The 18,554-nt window shown below is 45.4% G+C and overlaps 1 protein-coding gene across 3 annotated transcripts in view; it reads right to left on the bottom strand.

Annotated features, from left to right (window-relative positions):
• Positions 1 to 18,554, bottom strand: part of KCNAB1 (potassium voltage-gated channel subfamily A regulatory beta subunit 1) — a 187,895-nt gene that overhangs the window by 46,680 nt on the left and 122,661 nt on the right. For all 3 annotated transcript variants that reach the window (XR_014564399.1, XM_083739794.1, XM_083739795.1), the window contains exon 3: positions 6,904 to 6,941. Coding sequence is in view for 2 of the 3 variants with exons in the window: in XM_083739794.1 (XP_083595920.1) it covers positions 6,904 to 6,941 (38 nt within the window). In the remaining variant the exon portion in view is untranslated. The remainder of the gene's footprint in view (positions 1 to 6,903; positions 6,942 to 18,554) is intronic.

The following is an 18,554-nucleotide window of genomic DNA, read 5'->3' as shown; positions in this document are numbered from 1 at the left end:
AGATCATCAGGAGATCATCAGGAGATTCTTGGATATGGGAGGGGTGAAATCTCCTCAACCCCCTGGACTGGTTCCCAGTAAGAAGGTGGGAAGTGGGGGCTGGCGAGAGCAGACTGAAATGGGTGGGGCAGCACCCCATTCACCCTAAGGAACCAGCCTTCGCTGCAATTGTCACCCCAAAAAAGTAAGAAGCATCAGTGCTGATTACAGAATTCAGGAATCTTTCACACAATGTGAGGCTCAGACACACGATCCTGAGATTAAGAGTCTCATGCTCTCCTTTGTGTTTGGAAGACACAAAGTAAATTTGGCCTTTGCAGCAAAGCAAAAATAGTATATATCCATATTTATTTCCACAGTTTCATGTTGGGCAGTCAAGTACACATTTGAAAAACCAAGCATTAGCAGCCACAGCAGTAATTACAGACGTCACAAATGGTTATGTTTTATTTTGCAAGCCTATTTAGGACCGGCTATGATGATGCCAGCTAGCATAGCTGAATCAGCGTTGCCATTATATGAAGTACAATGCTCAGGGGATTGAAGAAACTTGACCATTGCAATAATGATGATGAAATAGTTGGTGAGAAGGAAATTATGAAAACCAGGCTGCTTGTTTTATAGTTGCATCAAAACTGCGTCTTGCTTTAGCGGCAGGAAAGGCAAACTTAAATGACCATTTAAAACGATTACAAATCTCTCCATTGCAGGTGAAAGGCAATTCTAAGGAATGTGCATAGTACATCCAGTATTTTTGAAGCACTTCCCTTATAAGAGTTTTACTCTGGGACTGGTGCCATCTCTTCCCATTTTTACAATCAGGCCCCATCTGCAGTATCGTATCCAACAGTTATAGCTTCCCCCAAAGAAATCTGGGAAGTGTAGCAGAACTACACTACTCAAAATTCCCTGGGAAAATGGAGAGGTTGTTACTCAGATAACTGAAGCTCTGTGAGGGGAATGTTGTTGTTTAGTTGTTTAGTCATGTCTGACTCTTCGTGACCCCATGGACCAGAGCACGCCAGGCACTCCTGTCTTCCACTGCCTCCCGCAGTTTGGTCAAACTCATGCTGGTAGCTTCGAGAACACTGTCCAACCATCTCCTCTTCTGTTGTCCCCTTCTCCTTGTGCCCTCCATCTTTCCCAACCTCAGGGTCTTTTCCAAGGAGTCTTCTCTTGAGGTGGCCAAAGTATTGGAGCCTCAGCTTCAGGATCTGTCCTTCCAGTGAGCACTCAGGGCTGGTTTCCTTCAGAATGGAGAGGTTTGATCTTCTTGCAGTCCATGGGACTTTCAAGAGTCTCCTCCAGCACCATAATTCAAAAGCATCAATTCTTCGGCGATCAGCCTTCTTTATGGTCCAGCTCTCACTTCCATACATCAATACTGGGAAAACCATAGCTTTAACTATACGGACCTTTGTTGGCAGGGTGATGTCTCTGCTTTTTAAGATGCTGTCTAGGTTTGTCACTGAGGGGAATAGGGGTGTCCAAACCACTCTCAGCACCCATGACAAACTACAGCTCCCAGGATTCTTTGGGGGAAGCCATGACAGTTTAAAGGAGTATGATACTGCTTTAAATGTAAGGTGCAGGTAGGGGCCTAAAACTAGCCTGACCTACCAAGCCAAAATCAGCCTCTCTCTTGCTCACCGTAAGCAAGATAAACCCATGTGGTTGTTGCCCGAAGGCATGGCAGCAAAGCTCTCCCAACCTGGGCTCAGAATCAAACTTAGGAATACTGGAAAGCCAGATCCAAAATGAAATGTGCCTTTTCAAAGTTCCAAACTTTCTTGCTCGCTTGGATCAAAAAAGAAGTCTTGGCTCCTCACCTGTCTCCAACATCTTCCAATCCCCCCATACCCAGCACCCACAGGTCCCAAACACATTCTCTGGTCCCTCGCCTCTTTGTTGGCAGTTCCACAGGTATGGTGACAATGGCAACCGAAGAGGCAAAATGGAAACTTTCTCCCACCCTATTCACTGTTGCTCAGACTGAGTGATGTTGTGATCAGGGTTTGGGGACTGGATCCAGCCAGCAGGACTGATTCTTATTTCCTTCCTTGATGGCTGGTTGGGACCAACCACCTGTCAGTTATCATAGAGCCATAGAATTGTAGAGTTGGATGGGTACTTTAGTCCAACCCCCATGCAATGGCTGATGTCACCATGGCATGACCCAGAAAATCCAGAGTGGGGGAAATCGGGGTTCATTTCAAGGAAAGTAATGCAGGGCTCCTCAAGGGCTGTCAATGCATTCTTTTATTTCACAACGTTTGGCTAACTGGGCTGCAACTGGAATGAGGAATCCCAGGTCCATTTGCAGAGCTGTACCAGTAAGCAGGGTGAGTTAGTCCACCTCAAAGAGATCATTAGAGGAGCAGACAACGGACAACGGTCTGTTTTGTATTTATTATTCTTTCTTTATCATCATGCCAACACCATGTTGATTTTCTGCTTCAGGTGCCAAGACTATTCTTGGGCTAAGTGTCTCTTAGGGATGTTTTCAGCTGAATCACAATCGCTTCAGTTAGGTCTGCAGCTGATCTCCCAGAAGGCAACGTTACAGAGAAAGCGCTCGTTATTTCTATTGCCTAACACAGCCTTCATTAACTTGGTGGCGTCTAAGTGTCTTGGACTACAACTCCCATCAGCCTCAGCCAGCTGGCTGGGGCTGATGGGAGTTGTAGTTCAAAACGTTTGAAGTCTATCAGGTTGGTGAAGGCTGGCTTCACTCTTAAATCTTAGACATAACAGCCTGCAGGTGACAAAGTGCTTGTAAAAGTCATTTGTGGATGCGTAAGATTTTGGCACTTTATTTCACTCCCTGCAGCATTTCCTCCTGTCACCGTGTTCCACTTACTGGATTAGTCCCGTAATCAGTCATTGTCTTTCCCCACTGCATATAACCTCTCTTATATGCAGCAAATAAAACAAGCCTTGGACAATTTGTGGAAGGAAAAGAAATATCTCCATGTAGCAGGGTTTTCCCCCTTGACATTCTCCTGCATGTAAATGTTCTTCAAATGGCACTTCCGTGTCACTATTGCTTCTTTGAAATAATTTAAAATATTGATCAGAAGGAGATAGCTTAACTATAGGAGATGACAGGGAAAACTCATTCTTAAATGTCTTTTTTTTTTACACCTCTAGTTAAGGCTTAAAATTGGGGGTTGACAGGCCTTTAGTGCATTGATTGGTCACATTAAATAAAATTGCATGTTGCCAAACGTCAATACAGGTGCCTTGTTTAAGGACTCTGAAGGAAAGTAATCTCCTCTTAAGGGAACGTGCTACCATAATGCCCTTGGTGAAGCCTTCATTTTAGTCCATTACTGTGTTGGCATAACCAAAGAACTGCATCAGGGGAAACAGCCTCTCGGTCACCTGTGTTTCTGGCCTTTTACCTTATCTGCTGGGCTGGAATCACCAGGAAGACTGCATTGTAATAATGATAAGAATAAAACTATCCGGCTGCAAAAGATTGTGTCTTTGATCTACAGAGGCAAGTTCTCTTTAGAGTGGGTGCTGAAAGCTTGAGTTTGACAAATGTTAGGGTTTAATTAGAATTTGCATGTAGGCACCAGGAATAGCCAGCCCCAAGTGTATGCTAGGGGTAGTCAGAGGTGTGATGGACTCACTGATACGACTCTGTAAAAATGCTAGTTAATTAGGTAAACTTCCTGGGTTGTGTGTTGGACATTGTAATCCTAGCCAAATCAGCAAGTGTTAATGAAGTCAGAAAGACTTCTTTGTGAGGTGACCTCCTGGGGTGGGGAGAAACAATTAGGGGGTTCAGAGCATCAAAATATTAGGTGTTCACACAACACAGGATCAAAGGATGTGAGAATGCAAGTGTGAGGCATCTCCCTATGTTAGAAAAGGAGAGCCTAGCCCTAGAAGCTATGGAGTGTGAGCCAGGAATGATGGAACCAGGAAGCAGAGAGGTTAAGCTGAGATGTTCCCTGCAGAGCAAGAGAGGTTGCAAAGAAGGGATGCTGATGCTCCTACTATAGAATAAGCTGGCGTGTTTTGGGGTGCTGTTGCTGCTGCTAGCCCCTCTGTTGAAGGTTCTAGGTTGCATGTATATGTAAATAAACCATATGTCATAAAGACACTATAGCCTCAATTGTACCTAATTTTCCAAAAGAAACACAAACCCTGCGTGAGCGCCTGAAGTCCCACATACCGCTCAGCTGAGACTGGGGCAATTCATAACAGGTATAAATTAAAAGGATAAGCAGAACAATGGAAGCTCATCCCAAGTGTCCTGTCAAACCAGGAAACAGTCTGTAAAATAGCATGGACTTAGTTCAGTAAATTAGCTCATAGGATGGAATCAGTTCAATAATTTTTGTAAAGGTGTACATTTAAATTTGGCAATAATAATAATAATAATAATAATAATAATAATAATAATAATGGCAGCTATATATCTCCAATGCTGCTGCTACAGAGCCTATTAACTACACATTCCCCACTTCTTTTCACCATTATTAGAAATCATTGCAAGGGCTTCTCAGTGGCACAATTTATTTCACCAACACTTGCAGGCACAGTTTCTTTTCTCCATTGCTACGCAGTGCTCTGCCACTCTTCATTTTTGCAGCCGAGCAGGCTTATTTTGGAAAACAACATAGGGCTCTAATCTACATGTGTCCCAAAGGAGACACTGAATAGTGGAGTGAACGCTCCAATGGACTGGAATATTCCCACTACGGGGAACATCTGCCAGAATTTTACAGGGGTCTTCAAAGTGCTCTTGTAAGTTGCACAGTGTTGAAGCGCCAATGCTTTGATTTAAAAAGAAATAGAGCCTATACATTCTATACATGTGTACTCAGAGGTCCTAGTATGTTCAGTGGGACCTACTCCCCACTGTTAAGATTGCAGTCTTAAAACAACAACAACGGCAGGAATTGTGCTTAGAGCAAAAAATAAATGACAAATTCCCCTATTCTAAAATCTTTGTTTTGGTTGCTTTTCAGTCCAATACATGTGAGTTCTGAAGCTGCGCTGATTACTGAGTAGAGCAGTCAGGAGAGACAGCTGTGTGTTGCTTTATTTCAATCACACATCTAAGTGACCCTCAAAACACAGAACCCACCATCCAAATCTCCAAGGCATTTCTAAAGTCTTTGGGAAGCACTGTGTCTCTCAACAGGAGTTGAACCAGGGAGTAAAGTCCAGAATATTTGGGAGAGCACAGACCTTGGCCCTTCCTTAATATTTGCCAAGTTGCAATGAAATACACATGAAAACCCACCCAGCATTCTTTTGGGGGGAGTGCTCCTCAAAGAAGGAACTTACCCCTACTTGCCCCCAATTGCTGGACTCATTAATACACACTGCTATTTTTCTTTCAGAGATTTAAGAAGTCACCCAACTAGAAATATACAGTGGTACCTTGGATTACAGACGCTTCAGGTTACAGACTCTGCTAACCCAGAAGTAGTACCTTGGGTTAAGAACTTTACCTCAGGATGAGAATAGAAATCGCGCAGTGGCAGCGGGAGGCTCCATTAGGTAAAGTGGTACCTCAAGTTAAGAACAGTTTCAGGTTAAGAATGGACCTCCGGAACGAATTAGGTTCTTAACCCGAGGTACCACTGTACTTTGCTCTTTCTGTACCCTGCCTGATGTCTGCCACCACTGCCAGCAAGGCCAGCGGTCAGGAATGATGGGAAAAACATCTGGAAGGCCACATATTCCCAATGCTTTCTTTAGTGATACACAGCTGGAATATTGATGGGGGCAAGCGCCTTTCATGTGTCCAGCACACCATTTTGAAATACTGCAGAAGCAGGGCCAGCATAAGGGATTATGTGAAGGGCAGATGGTCCCCTTTCTTGGTGGACAGCAGCCAACTAGACTGGCAGTTACTCTCACTTGTCACACATCTGAAGCAGCAAGCCGGGCTAGGAGGGGCAGGATAGGCTGTGTAGCACACTCAGCTCTGTCCTCTAGCACGTTGCCACCCGCCAAAAGATTTGCTTAGCAGCCTCTCCCACTCCGAGCCCAGAAAAGTCCCCTCATAGGTCTTCTCCCTTACAACCTCCCTTCAGCTCATGTTCAAGCAAGAAGGACAAGTTTTAAAACCTGAAACCCATGTATTTACTAGCTTGGAGTAGCTATCAAATGTCAACAACTTGGACCCTGTTGCCCACCATCACGGGCCCATGTCACGGAGGGAAAAAGAGGCCAGTTTCGGCAAGCCAACCTTACAACGCGAATGTAAGCAATGGGCAGCGCAATCCTGCTGAGAAATGTTCCATTGAATTCAATGGGACTAACTCCCAGGAAAAATAATAATCTAGGATTGTAGCCTCTTAACCACTGTTTTAGCATAACATAGAGAACATAGAAAGGTGTGGAGTAGAGTGCCTAAGAAACAGTGAAGATAATTTCATGTTATCTGTGTAACCGAACACTACTGGGGATACGTTGCCAGTAGCAGAGGTCTTGTGTTCATAGTAATTTGTAGCTGGTGCCTGAGGTTATCGACTGAGCCCACATTGGAGCTGAATTGTGAATCAGGTCTGCTAAGCTCACAACTCATGCTCCTCACTGCCCTGACCTCAAAATGTATTCTTCATATCCCTGTCAGTGGTTCACAGGTGTCTTTTCTTTTCAGGGACATGTTTAAAAAGGTATTTTAATTGGATCGCAGAGCCATTTAATGCCAGAGGTGCTGTCCATTAAATTCCAGGTTCTGAAAAGATGTTCTGAAGTGCATGAAAAGCACAAATCCCTTTTCTTTTATGTAAGATCATTCCTGTTGCCGGAATGGACTCTGTACATTCTGTCATCTGTGGTTTGCCTTTTAATTAAAAAGACATATAAGAAATAAGGTGCAGCCAAATCTCACTTTTTTTGCAAGTTGTAGTTAAATGAAACTTTGCTTACCTCGTCTGAAATTTGACCTCCAAACGTGACCCACGTCCCTAGGAAGAAACACAGTGATTTGTTACTCTTTAGGGCTTTCCTTTAATATATGAAACACATAATAATTAGGAAACTTTCCCTCAGAGAATCTCCCCAAGCTGATTTGTTCGACGAGCTCTTTCCTAATGAGAATGTACTCCAAGGATGTTGAATGCTTTCAATTTAATTGCCTGACAAGCGACAGTGGCCGGGCTTCCGTTACTTAAACAGCCTTGTCATAGCTAGGTAGGGATTTCTCCTTTCTGAATAGGACATGGATGAAATGTTTCGATAGGAAGAGATTACTGTCAGTGAATGCACCGCTCCTGTTAGCAATTATGGGTAAGTCAGTATGAAAAAGAGCCCATGGTGCAGCTAGAAGCTAGATTTGATCAGACATCCTCTCCACATGACAGTTCCCACATTAACTGCTCTGCACAGAATTTCTGAATAGGCGCAAGTCAAGCTCGCTTAATTCAGTTTGCAGCGCAGTCCTCTACATGCCTTCTTAGGAGCAAGCCCCATTGAGTTCAATGGGGTTTACTCACAGGTGAGAGAGTGCAGAAGCAAGCCTTCCCCCTCATAGCAATCTCTGAATGTTTTGGAGTACAACATCCTTCAGTCCCAGCCAGCACACAGCTTCCAACAGGACATTGAGGTCATGGATGTTGTAGTCTAAAAGGTCAGAAGAAGGTTAAACCACAGAGCCTAGGACTTGCCGATCAGAAGGTCGGCGGTTTGAATCCCCGCGACGGGGTGAGCTCCCATTGCTCAGTCCCAGCTCCTGCCCACCTAGCAGTTCGAAAGCACGTCAAAGTGCAAGTAGATAAATAGATTCCGCTCTGGCAGGAAGGTAAATGGCGTTTCTGTGCGCTGGTCTGGTTCGCCAGAAGCAGCTTAGTCCTGCTGGCCACATGACCTGGAAACTGTACGCCGGCTCCCTCGGCCAATAAAGTGAGATGAGCGCCGCAACTCCGGAGTCGATCACGACTGGACCTAATGGTCAGGGGTCCCTTTACCTTTTAAGGATTGAGTCACGGATCCCTATTGGTCAGTTTATGTGAGTGAAAACTTCAAGAACATACTTGTAGCAGTTACACAGCTGGCTTCTGTATGTGCCGCTAGATCTGCCATCAGCCATTACAGATTAATTTTACTCTGGTAGGTGGGGGGGGGGGAGTATGATTTTGTATCCAATATCTCAGCTAGTAGAGAGAGCAGGATGTCGTGACGATGCATAGTTTCTGCCAGCGCTCATTGCCACCAGCTGTAGAGAGATAATACCCTGGGATTTGAAAAACCCAACTAGAGCTTGGATTATGCATATCATTGCATTGTAGGCAACATTAAACCTATTCAGGCACTGTGGAGAAAAAATATATACGTTGATAAACAGGCAAGGGAGAAGGGCAGGCCCATTCACACTCACCCGACAAAGCCCCGTGCTCAGGCTTAAGCAATAGAGAAAGATAGAAGTTCTTCATGAGAGCCTCATTCTCTGGCAGGGGCAGCAGGCAATTGCTGCCTGTTGTGTCTTTCCTGCCCCCCCCCCATAGCTGTCTACATTTGGATTTGAAAATAAGGGATCAGCAGCCTCACCTGTCCCAGAGACAGTCTACGGCAGCCTTTCTCAACCTGTGGGTCCCCAGATGTTGTTGAACTACAACTCCCATCACCGCTAGCTAGCAAGGCCAGAGCTCAGGAATGATGGGAGTTGTAGTCCAACGACATCTGGGGACCCACAGGTTGAGAACCGCTGGTCTACGGGATATCTAACACTCCGGGATAGCAGCGGGAAGCAGCGGGAAACGGCGCTGAAATAAGGGAATTTCCTGCAAAAAAGGAAAGGTTGACAGCTATGCCCCCCCCCACCAGCCACATACTGTACTGGGGTGAAGTCTATGGTGGGGAGTACAGCAATGGTGGATAAACTTGTTGCTGCTTGCCTTTCAGTGAGAACCTACCCAATGTGCACTTCCTAAACCATTATGTGAATTGAAACTCAGTTGGTTAGAGCATGGCATTGGTAACATGAAGGTTGCAGGTTCAATCCCCTTATGGCAGAGGTTTTCAAACTTTTTTGAGTCCACGGCTCCATTGACCAACTGCATTCTTTCTGCGGCACCCCTGTGGGGCTCAGGAGCCCAGTTATGGCACCCCATGCCTGCAGAGCTGGCAACCTCTCACCCTTTTTCAAACCCTTGTGGAGTGCTCCCTCAGCTTCTTCTCCTTTCCCCTCTCCCTGGGAGTCCTCTGGGCAGCAGCTACTGCCATCCCTGTCTCTGAAGAAGAGAAGAAGAAGAAGAGTTTGGATTTGATATCCCGCTTTATCACTACCCGAAGGAGTCTCAAAGCGGCTAACATTCTCCTTTCTCTTCCTCCCCTACAACAAACACTCTGTGAGGTGAGTGGGGCTGAGAGACTTCAAAAAAGTGTGACTGGCCCAAGGTCACCCAGCAGCTGCACGTGGAGGAGCAGAGAGGCGAACCCGGTTCCCCAGATTACGAGTCTATTGCTCTTAACCACTACACCACACTGGCTTTCCTCCCCTTCTCACCGCAAAGAGAGGTCACTGTGGAGCTTATAGCCATGGCTGGTGCAATAAACAGCTTTGCAAGCCTTTGGGAGGCAGAGATGCGAGAGGGCATCAGAAGGAGGGAGGGAAGGAAAGAGGGACAGAGGCCAGTGTTGCTTGCGGCACCCCTGAATATCATGCAAGGCATCCCAGGGTGTCAGGGCACACTGGTTCAAAACCACTGCCTTATGGGACAGCTGCACTTTCCTGCATTGTAAGGGTTTAGACAAGATGATCCTCAGGGTCCCTTCCAACTCTAGAATTTTTTGAAAGACAGCTCTTTTCAGAAATTCACATTTCTCTGAATTTTGTGATGCAATTCTCTGACCCAACCCCCCCAACATACAAAAGTATATACCGTATTTTTAGCCCTATAGGACGCACTTTTTCCCCTCCAAAATGATGGGGAAATGTGTGTGCGTCCCATGGGGCAAATGCAGGCTTCAGGAAGCTATCCGCAAGCCTGGGGAGCCCGCAGGAGTTCCCGCAGGGCTCCCTAGGCTTGCGGATAGCAGCCTGCTGCCCGAAGCCCGGAGCTTGCTGAAGCAGCACGCCCTGGGCTTCGGGCAGATAACCGCAAGCCTGGGGAGACCGGCACGACTTCCCGCCGGTCTCCTTAGGCTTGCGGATAGCAGCCTGTTCTGGGGGCTGGGGTCGGGGGAAGCTTGGGCTTCCCTCACCCCAGCCCCGCACCTGGGAAAAAAATAATTTCCCCCCTTTATTCCCCCCCAACTAGGTGCGCTCTATGGGCCGGTGCGCCCTATGGGGCGAAAAATATGGTATGTTAGAATAAAGTGTGCTAAGAATTGGTGACAATAACAGCAATGCATTGTAATAGGGAGAAATGCAGGGGGGGGTATTTTGGGCAAAATTGTATACAAAAACATTGTGTCTTAAGAAAAATGCATTCTGGAATGTAGATTAATGTTAATAAGGATGTCCTCCCCACAAAAGTTTGCAAACAGATGTGGAAAGGTGGCAAACTGAACTTTTGATTTTCTGAGAAACAGAGAAAAACTGAAATTGACGTATGTGATGAGCAGCTGTGTGCAATCAGGGATCTACATTTGGGGGAAAGCCTACATGCACAGAGCAGGGTTCCCTTGTGTCTCCCAAATAGTAAATGGGGTGGGGGGAGGTCAGCATAGATGTGGCAGTAGGGGCAGGATCAGCAGACACAGCCCTCTTCTCTCGTCCGCAATATTGCAATCATGTGTGAAGGGGAATACATAGTTAACCTTAATACTAGATGTAACTCTTGCTTCATGGTGTCAAGATGAGTTTCGAGATTTCTGAAACCTCTCATCAAACATTAAGGTCATCATCCACTGAGAAGTTCTCCCATCTAGGCCCCATGAGAATGATTGAGAGCTGTGCAAGATTACGCAAAGTTCGCAACAGCTAATGGCACAATCATTCTGTTAATCTTTAAAGGTTCTGTGTTTGTTTTCCAGTAATGGATTAACCCAGGAACCTCCCTGGTAGTGAAAAGTGAGTGTGAGAATGAGTTTTAAAATGAACATGTCTGCAATGTAGAAGAAATATTATTTTTCTCCTTGGCATTTTTCTTACTTCTCTTTATTATTTTAAATCTGTTTTTGCTCTTTAAAAAGTCCTATCACACACAAAAATCTCTCACCTGGAGCAAGCATTTTTTGGGCGATTTTGACACTTGGGACAAAGTTGTGTGTTCTGTTGTTCAAGCTTGCCAACCAGTGCCCTAGTCATTTGTTAAGGGGTATCCTTTACAGGTATGCAATATGCTAGTAATTCTCTCGCTGTATGATCTATTTATCTATCTACTGTATTTTTCGCTCCATAAGACACATTTTTTCCTTCCTAAAAAGTAAGGGGAAATGTGTGTGCGTCTTATGGAGCGAATGCAGGCAGGAGGCTCTGCTCAGCACTCCCTTTGAAGAGTCATGGTTAGCGTGTGTGTGGCTCTTGGGGGCTTTTCCACGAGGTGGGAGAAGGGACTGGTGGGCTGCCCTCTGTCCCTTCCCACATCTCCCAGAAAAGCCAGCAAGAGCCGCTGCCAGGCTCTGCTCAACGCTCCCTTGTAAGGGCTCCCTTTCATCCCTCATCCCGCTTTGCTGGGAAGCCAGCAGAACAAGAGGCGCTGCGCAGCAATCACTCTTGCTCTGCTGGCTTCTCAGCGAAGCAGGAGGAGGGATGGAAGGGTTTAAAGCAAGGAAAGCGAGAGCCGCTTACATGCTCTGCGCAGAATTTTTTTTCTTGCTTTCCCTCTCTAAAAACTAAGTGCATCTTATGGTCAGGTGCGTCTTATGGAGCGAAAAATACGGTATCTATCATCTATCTATCTATCTATCATCTATCTATCTATCTATCTATCTATCTATCTATCTATCTATCTATCATCTATCTATCTATCTATCTATCTATCTATCTATCTATCTATCTATCATCTATCTATCTATATCTATCTATCTATCTATCTATCTATCTATCTATCTATCTATCTATCATCTATATCTCTATCTATCTATCATCTATCTATCTATCTCTCATCTATCTATCTATCTATCTATCTATCTATCTATCATCTATCATCTATCATCTATCATCTATCTATCTATCTCTATCTATCTATCTATCATCTATCTATATCTATGTATCTATCATCTATCTATCATCTATCTATCTATCTATCTATCTATCTATCTATCTATCTATCATCTATCTATCTATCTATCTATCTATCTATCTATCTATCTATCTATCATCTATCTATCTATCTATCTATCTATCTATCTATCATCATCTATCTATCTATCATCTATCTATCTATCTATCTATCTATCTATCTATCTATCTATCTATCATCTATCTATCATCTATCTATCTATCTATCATCTATCTATCTATCTATCTATCATCTATCTATCTATCTATCTATCTATCTATCTATCTATCTAATCTATCTATCTATCTATCTATCTATCTATCTATCTATCATCTATCTATCTATCTATCTATCTATCTATCTATCTATCTATATCTATCATCTATCTATTATCTATCTATCTATCTATCTATCATCTATCTATCTATCTATCTATCTATCTATCTATCTATCTATATCTATCTATCTGTCTATCTATCTATCTATCTATCTATCTATCTATCTATCTATCTATCATCTATCCACACAACAGTTAACATATATAAAAACCAGTTAAAACAATAGCAGATATATAAAAACAATTTAAAAGATTCATATACAGTTTAAACAGCTCAAAATCAGTTCAAATCCAATACAGATGCCAATTGAGATAAAGATCTTCATTCAGAAGATTTGCCCTGCTCTTGTTCATCAAATACCTAAAGCTGAAAATACCACAGATGAGTAAGAGCTCAAACAGCCTTTGCTTCTGTCACCATCGCTTGAGTTTGCACATCATGATGCAGAAGACAGGGTGCTGTAGTGTGAAAAAATGGGAAATTTAAAAATCACCCCATGCTCTTTATCACCTAGTTACCGTGTCACTTTGATTCAATCACAGCAGCAAAGCAGCCCAAAACATGTCTCGCTCAGAAATGCACATGTGTTAATATGCGCATTATCAGATAGTTGGAAAGGCTTAATAAAATGAGCCCCACCGCCTGAGTCCTACCCTGTCCCCCATTTTGATCAAATAATACTCAAGGCCAGTTGAAGACTTTTTGCCGCCTGAAGCAAAGGACAAGATGGTGCCCTCTCTCATTTCAGCACAAAAGCTGACCTGATGGGCAGCTCCATCTTACTTGAACACTGGCGATGGGAGAGTATTCTTCACCAGAGCCAGACCAGGTCATGTGGCATGCACAGCTCTCTCCTCCAAAAGAGGGGAATGGTTGGAGGGCTCAGGAGCAGCAGCCATGGGGCTGACAGCACAACCTCCAGCATCTGCTACCTGGGGCAATGGCTTCAACTTTGCCTAATGGTAGGGCTGGCTGTGATCATGACCTCCCCAGTCTTTTCAAAAATCAGTAGCTTGGGATTAGGAGGCTGGCAGAAAAGCACAGTGCCACTGCCCTACCTATGACAGCTGCTGCCTATCTGAATGGGCAGGACATCAAGAGAGGTTGGGGCTGTATACATGTTGCAGGAATTTATGTATAGGTTGGTGGGGGGAGTTGCCCCTCCAGCAGATATCATGCACATGCAACCCTCTACCAAAATCAGCACAATCACTTTTGTGACTTTTGTGTTTTGTCCCCACAAAACACTTCATCACAGTTTCTTCCTAGCTATTCAAAGGGCCTTTGCTGCACGATACCAAATGTAACAATTCACTGATAAATGTATCTATGTACTGGCTCGCAGTGGCGTAGCGTGGGGGGTGCAGGGGGGGGCCGGCCGCACCGGGTGCAACATCTGGGGGTTAGGGTTAGGGGGCGCAAATCCACGGGTTAGGGGGTGCAAATTACTTGCCTTGCCCCGTGTGCTGACAACCCACGCTACGCCACTGCTGGCTCGCTGGGAAAACTTCAGAAATTCATATAGACATGTGAGCTCAGCTACTCAGCAGTCCCTCTGCCTAAGTGATAATTCCTGGCATCCTGATACCTGAGTGCCAGACAGATAGCCATTCCAGAAATAACAAACCCAGATGAAGACAAAAGGGTGTGGTTAACTTGTGGAATGCCCAGTGGAACACCCTCCCTTCAGATGTGAAGGAAATAAGCAGCTATCTTCTCTTTAAAAGACATCTGAAGGCAACCCTGTTTAGGTAAGTTTTTAATATTTAATGCTGTATTGTTTCTAACACTTGACTGGAAGCTGCCCAGAGTGGCTGGGGAAACTCAGCGAGATATAAATAAATTATTATTATTATTATTATTATTATTGGCTGGGAAACAGGGAAATGTAAATATCTCTTTTGTTACACTTGATGGGTGTTTGGTGGAGGGCAAGGAGAACCATGGGGCAGGGTCCAGAATGCTCAGATTACGGTGCTTGCACCAGACCTCCCTTTTCATGATGTAACCATGATGTATTAGTGATGTAGTTTTGGGGGGGATGTAACATGTGGATTAGCAGCTAATAAAAGTTTGGGTTCTCTTTTGTTTGGGGCTTCCATCTTTTTCCACCTTGTGACAGGTGGGAGTCCTGTTGCGACAGTCTTCAATAAAGACCAAGCCTACTGGCTGCTGTTTTACTCTAGTATTCCTGGCTGGTGTCCTTGTTTTTTTGTCCAAGGGAGCCCTCAGATTTCTCCGTTAACATACACCAGGAGGAGCACAGGATTGGTTCCCCTGGTGCACCCGGGCAGCCCCAGTCTAGAAAGCCAACAACAAACCTTGACTCCAGATCACGGTTTGTTTCCGGGAAAACAAAGCATAATTCTGTGCTCACACCTCTTGACACGCCAAGTTACTTGGCTTGCAGCTCCTGCGTTCACAAGATGAGGAACAAAGTAGTGTGATAGGAATTTTATGGTCTTAGATATATGGCAATATTCATAACCACACGTACATAGATCAGCACAGGAAGGCCAACCTGGAACCATTTTGATTCCTAAACTGAGCAAATGTTTTCTCTGCAAGGTCAAACTGGAAAAGCCTCCCCATTGTCTTTTCCTTCACAAATCCTGTCTTAAGGGTATGTCTGTGTTTGAATAAGTATTTATCACTACAAAAGACTGGCCAGGCTCCCCAAGAAATCCAATCAAGGAACCTGCCAGACAGGAAATAAACGAGAGGAGAAAAACAACATTCAAATTTCTGTTTTAAGACTGCCTTTTTTGTGATGTATGCATGATGTATCTGAGGGGTGGTCTTAGGTTACACCCCTTCTGTAATTTATGCATGATGTTTCTGGGGGTGGTCTTGATCTACAGGGTGGCAATTTCAAAAGTCTTTATAAGGCCTTGCACACCATTTTTTCTGGGTCCTCCTCCTTTCCTGTGTGTGAGGGGAGCACCCTGTTGCAACAGATCAATAAAGATCAAGCTTACTAGCTGCTTTGCTTCTCAGTATTCTCTGGTTGGCCTCTGTTATTCTCTGCTACCAATAGGGAACCCATGTAAGGACTCTATATGGGCTCTTGGATACCCCATAAGGGAAAAGGGCAATTTTTATTTACAACAGTAGGAGTGATCTGTTCATTGCCAGTAAGACATGAACCATAGTCTACCATGGCAAGTGAAAAGAGGCAACCATAAACTTCCTTGCAGACTCACCAAGCATCTCAGAAAACCTTGGCAAAAACAAAGACCCAAAGAAGATAAAAATGGAAAAGGAAATATTAGTGGTGTCAACTCACAAAACCAACTAACCTGCCTGGCTAAATAACAATCCAGGAAAGAAAATCACATTTCAAAGCCTTAATGGTTTTCACTGTTAAATGGGTGAATTAAAATGGTATAGCTAACTTTATGAAGAAACCTTCCAACTGACCTTGTTAGATATCGCTGCACATTTCAAAAGGTTTAGGGTGACTTACTGTTTGGGTGCAGAGGCACAAAGAAAGAACAAGGGAAAAGTAATACAGTGGTGCCTCGCAAGACGAAATTAATTCGTTCCGCAAGTCTTTTCGTCTTGCGAGTTTTTTGTCTTGCGAAGCACGGTTTCCCATAGGAATGCATTGAAAATCAATTAATGCGTTCCTATGGAAACCGCCTTCAGACCAGGTCCGGGGACAGTCTGTCCCCCGACCTCTTCTGAAGGCCGGTGGGGGGCGAAAGTCTTTGCTCCCCCCCCCCGCCTGCCTTCCCGGGACAGCGGAGACTTCTCCGCTGTCCCGGGGCGGTCTTAAAATGCTGGCGGGCGGCAGCGAAGCGTTCGCTGCCGTCCCCCAGCATTTTAAATGCCCCTGGGACAGCGGAGACTTCCCGGGGTGATTTTAAAATGCTGGCGGGCAGCAGCGCTGCCGCCCGCCAGCATTTTAAGATCACCCCAGACAGCGGAGACTTCTCCGCTCCCGGGGCGATTTTAAAATGCTGGTGGGCGGCAGCGAAGGCTTCGCGGGCAGCAGCGCTGCCGCCCGCCAGCATTTTAAGATCACCCCAGACAGCGGAGACTTCTCCGCTCCCGGGGCGATTTTAAAATGCTGGTGGGCGGCAGCGAGGGCTTCGCGGGCAGCAGCGCTGCCGCCCGCCAGCATTTTAAAATCGCCCCGGGAGCGGAGAAGTCTCCGCTGTCTGGGGTGATCTTAAAATGCTGGCGGGCGGCAGCGCTGCTGCCCGCGAAGCCTTCGCTGCCGCCCACCAGCATTTTAAAATCGCCCCGGGACAGCGGAGGACTTCTCCGCTGTCTGGGGTGATCTTAAAATGCTGGCGGGCGGCAGCGCTGCTGCCAGCCAGCATTTTAAAATCGCCCCGGGACAGTGGAGGAATTATCCGCTGTCCCGGGGCGATTTAAAAGCCCCGGGAAGGCAGGCAGGGGGGACAAAGACTTTCGCCCCCCACCGGCCTTCAGAAGAGGTCCTGGACCTCTTCTGAAGGCGGGCGGGGGGCAAAATCTTTGTCCCCCCTGCCTGCCTTCCCGGGAGAGCGGAGAAACGCAGCGCTGCGTTTCTCCGCTCTCCCGGAAGGCAGGCAGGGGGGAGCAAAGACTTTTGCCCCCCGCCGGCCTTCAGAAGTGGTCCAGGACCTCTTCTGAAGGCCGGTGGGGGGCGAAAGTCTTTGCTCCCCCCCCCCGCCGCCTGCCTTCAAAAGCCATCCGGGATAGCGGGAAGCGCTTCCCTGCTATCCCGGACTGCTTTTAAAATGCTGGCGGTGGGGAGCAAAGCCTTTCGGCCCCCGCCGGCCTTCCTGGACCTCTTCTGAAGGCCGGAGGGGGGGAAAGGCTTTGCTCCCCACCGCTAGCATTTAAAAGAGGTCCCCGGAGATTTCCCTATGGGCTTTCTTCTTGCGAAGCAAGCCCATAGGGAAATTCGTTTTGCGAAGCGTCTCCAAAACGGAAAACCCTTTCGTCTAGCGGGTTTTTCGTCTTGCGAGGCCTTCGTCTTGCGGGGCACCACTGTAATGGGCGCACTTTGTGGATTTAAGATAAGAATGTATGAATAGCAGAATGTATGGTCCTACTGAAGAGAGGAGAAGGGGGAAGCAAGTTACCAAAATACCAAAGCATTTGGAGATAAACATGAATGTTGGAAGTATTCTGCACCTGCATGTTCCTGATGGGTACAGTCTCTCTAACTAATGCCTGCTATTTACTCTAGCACTGGAGAAAGGCAGATTCACAATGCTAATATGATTCACTCTGTTAATTCCAATATTCAGCTGCATAGTTAAGCTTTGGAGCTTGGGGAAATAGAGTTGATCATTAGTTACATTCTTGAGTAAAACTAGCCTCTCTGTGTATTTTATAAATTTGTCCACGGTCCCCTTATACAAGCCAGTTTGTTGTTGGAACATCTATTTGACCTTTATTTATGCTTATGCATTTTGATGCATTTTAATTTATTTGTGCATTGACATATGCAGGAGGTTGTGCATTAGGTGAAAGCTAGCGTACCATACTGCAGCTAAGAAACTGAGATTTGAGCTAGAAACTCCATCGTTCAAATGTCACCCCTGTAGGGACAGGCAGATCAGTCTATTTCTGGACTGTGTCAGTTTCTCATCTATTGATTCATATACCCAGTCCATCTCATTTTTTCCCCACCTCCCCCCATAAATATATGTATCCTATCTCAATGGGCACATTTCTAAACATACTTTTAAAATCCTAAAATGTACATTTGATACATTTGTGATAATGAACAACCACCAGCAGTTGTGGAGATTGCTAAATGTATGTGAAGCATTTTGAATAAAGCCCTAAACAGCTTTGGCCCTATATACCTGAAGGAGTTTCTCCACACCCATCATTCAGCATATAAACAAGCAAACAAACAATCAATCCAGTCACATCAGCTCCCTGGTTTTCTGGGTAGCTTAGCTGGAAGCAATGAAACAGCTGGGGAGTGTGTCTGTGGAAGGCTTGTGATAAACCCAACCGAACACTGACTAGAGCCCATTTTAAGGATTTAAGGAGGGTGCCTAAGAAACCATTGACAGGGCTCATGCTCTCCACTTTCAAATATTACTTTCAGGGGCTGCTTCACCAT

Source organism: Podarcis gaigeae (genome assembly GCF_964106915.1).
Source record: "Podarcis gaigeae genome assembly, chromosome: 5".
NCBI lineage: Eukaryota > Metazoa > Chordata > Lepidosauria > Squamata > Lacertidae > Podarcis > Podarcis gaigeae.
This window is presented reverse-complemented; position numbering and strand designations above follow the sequence as displayed.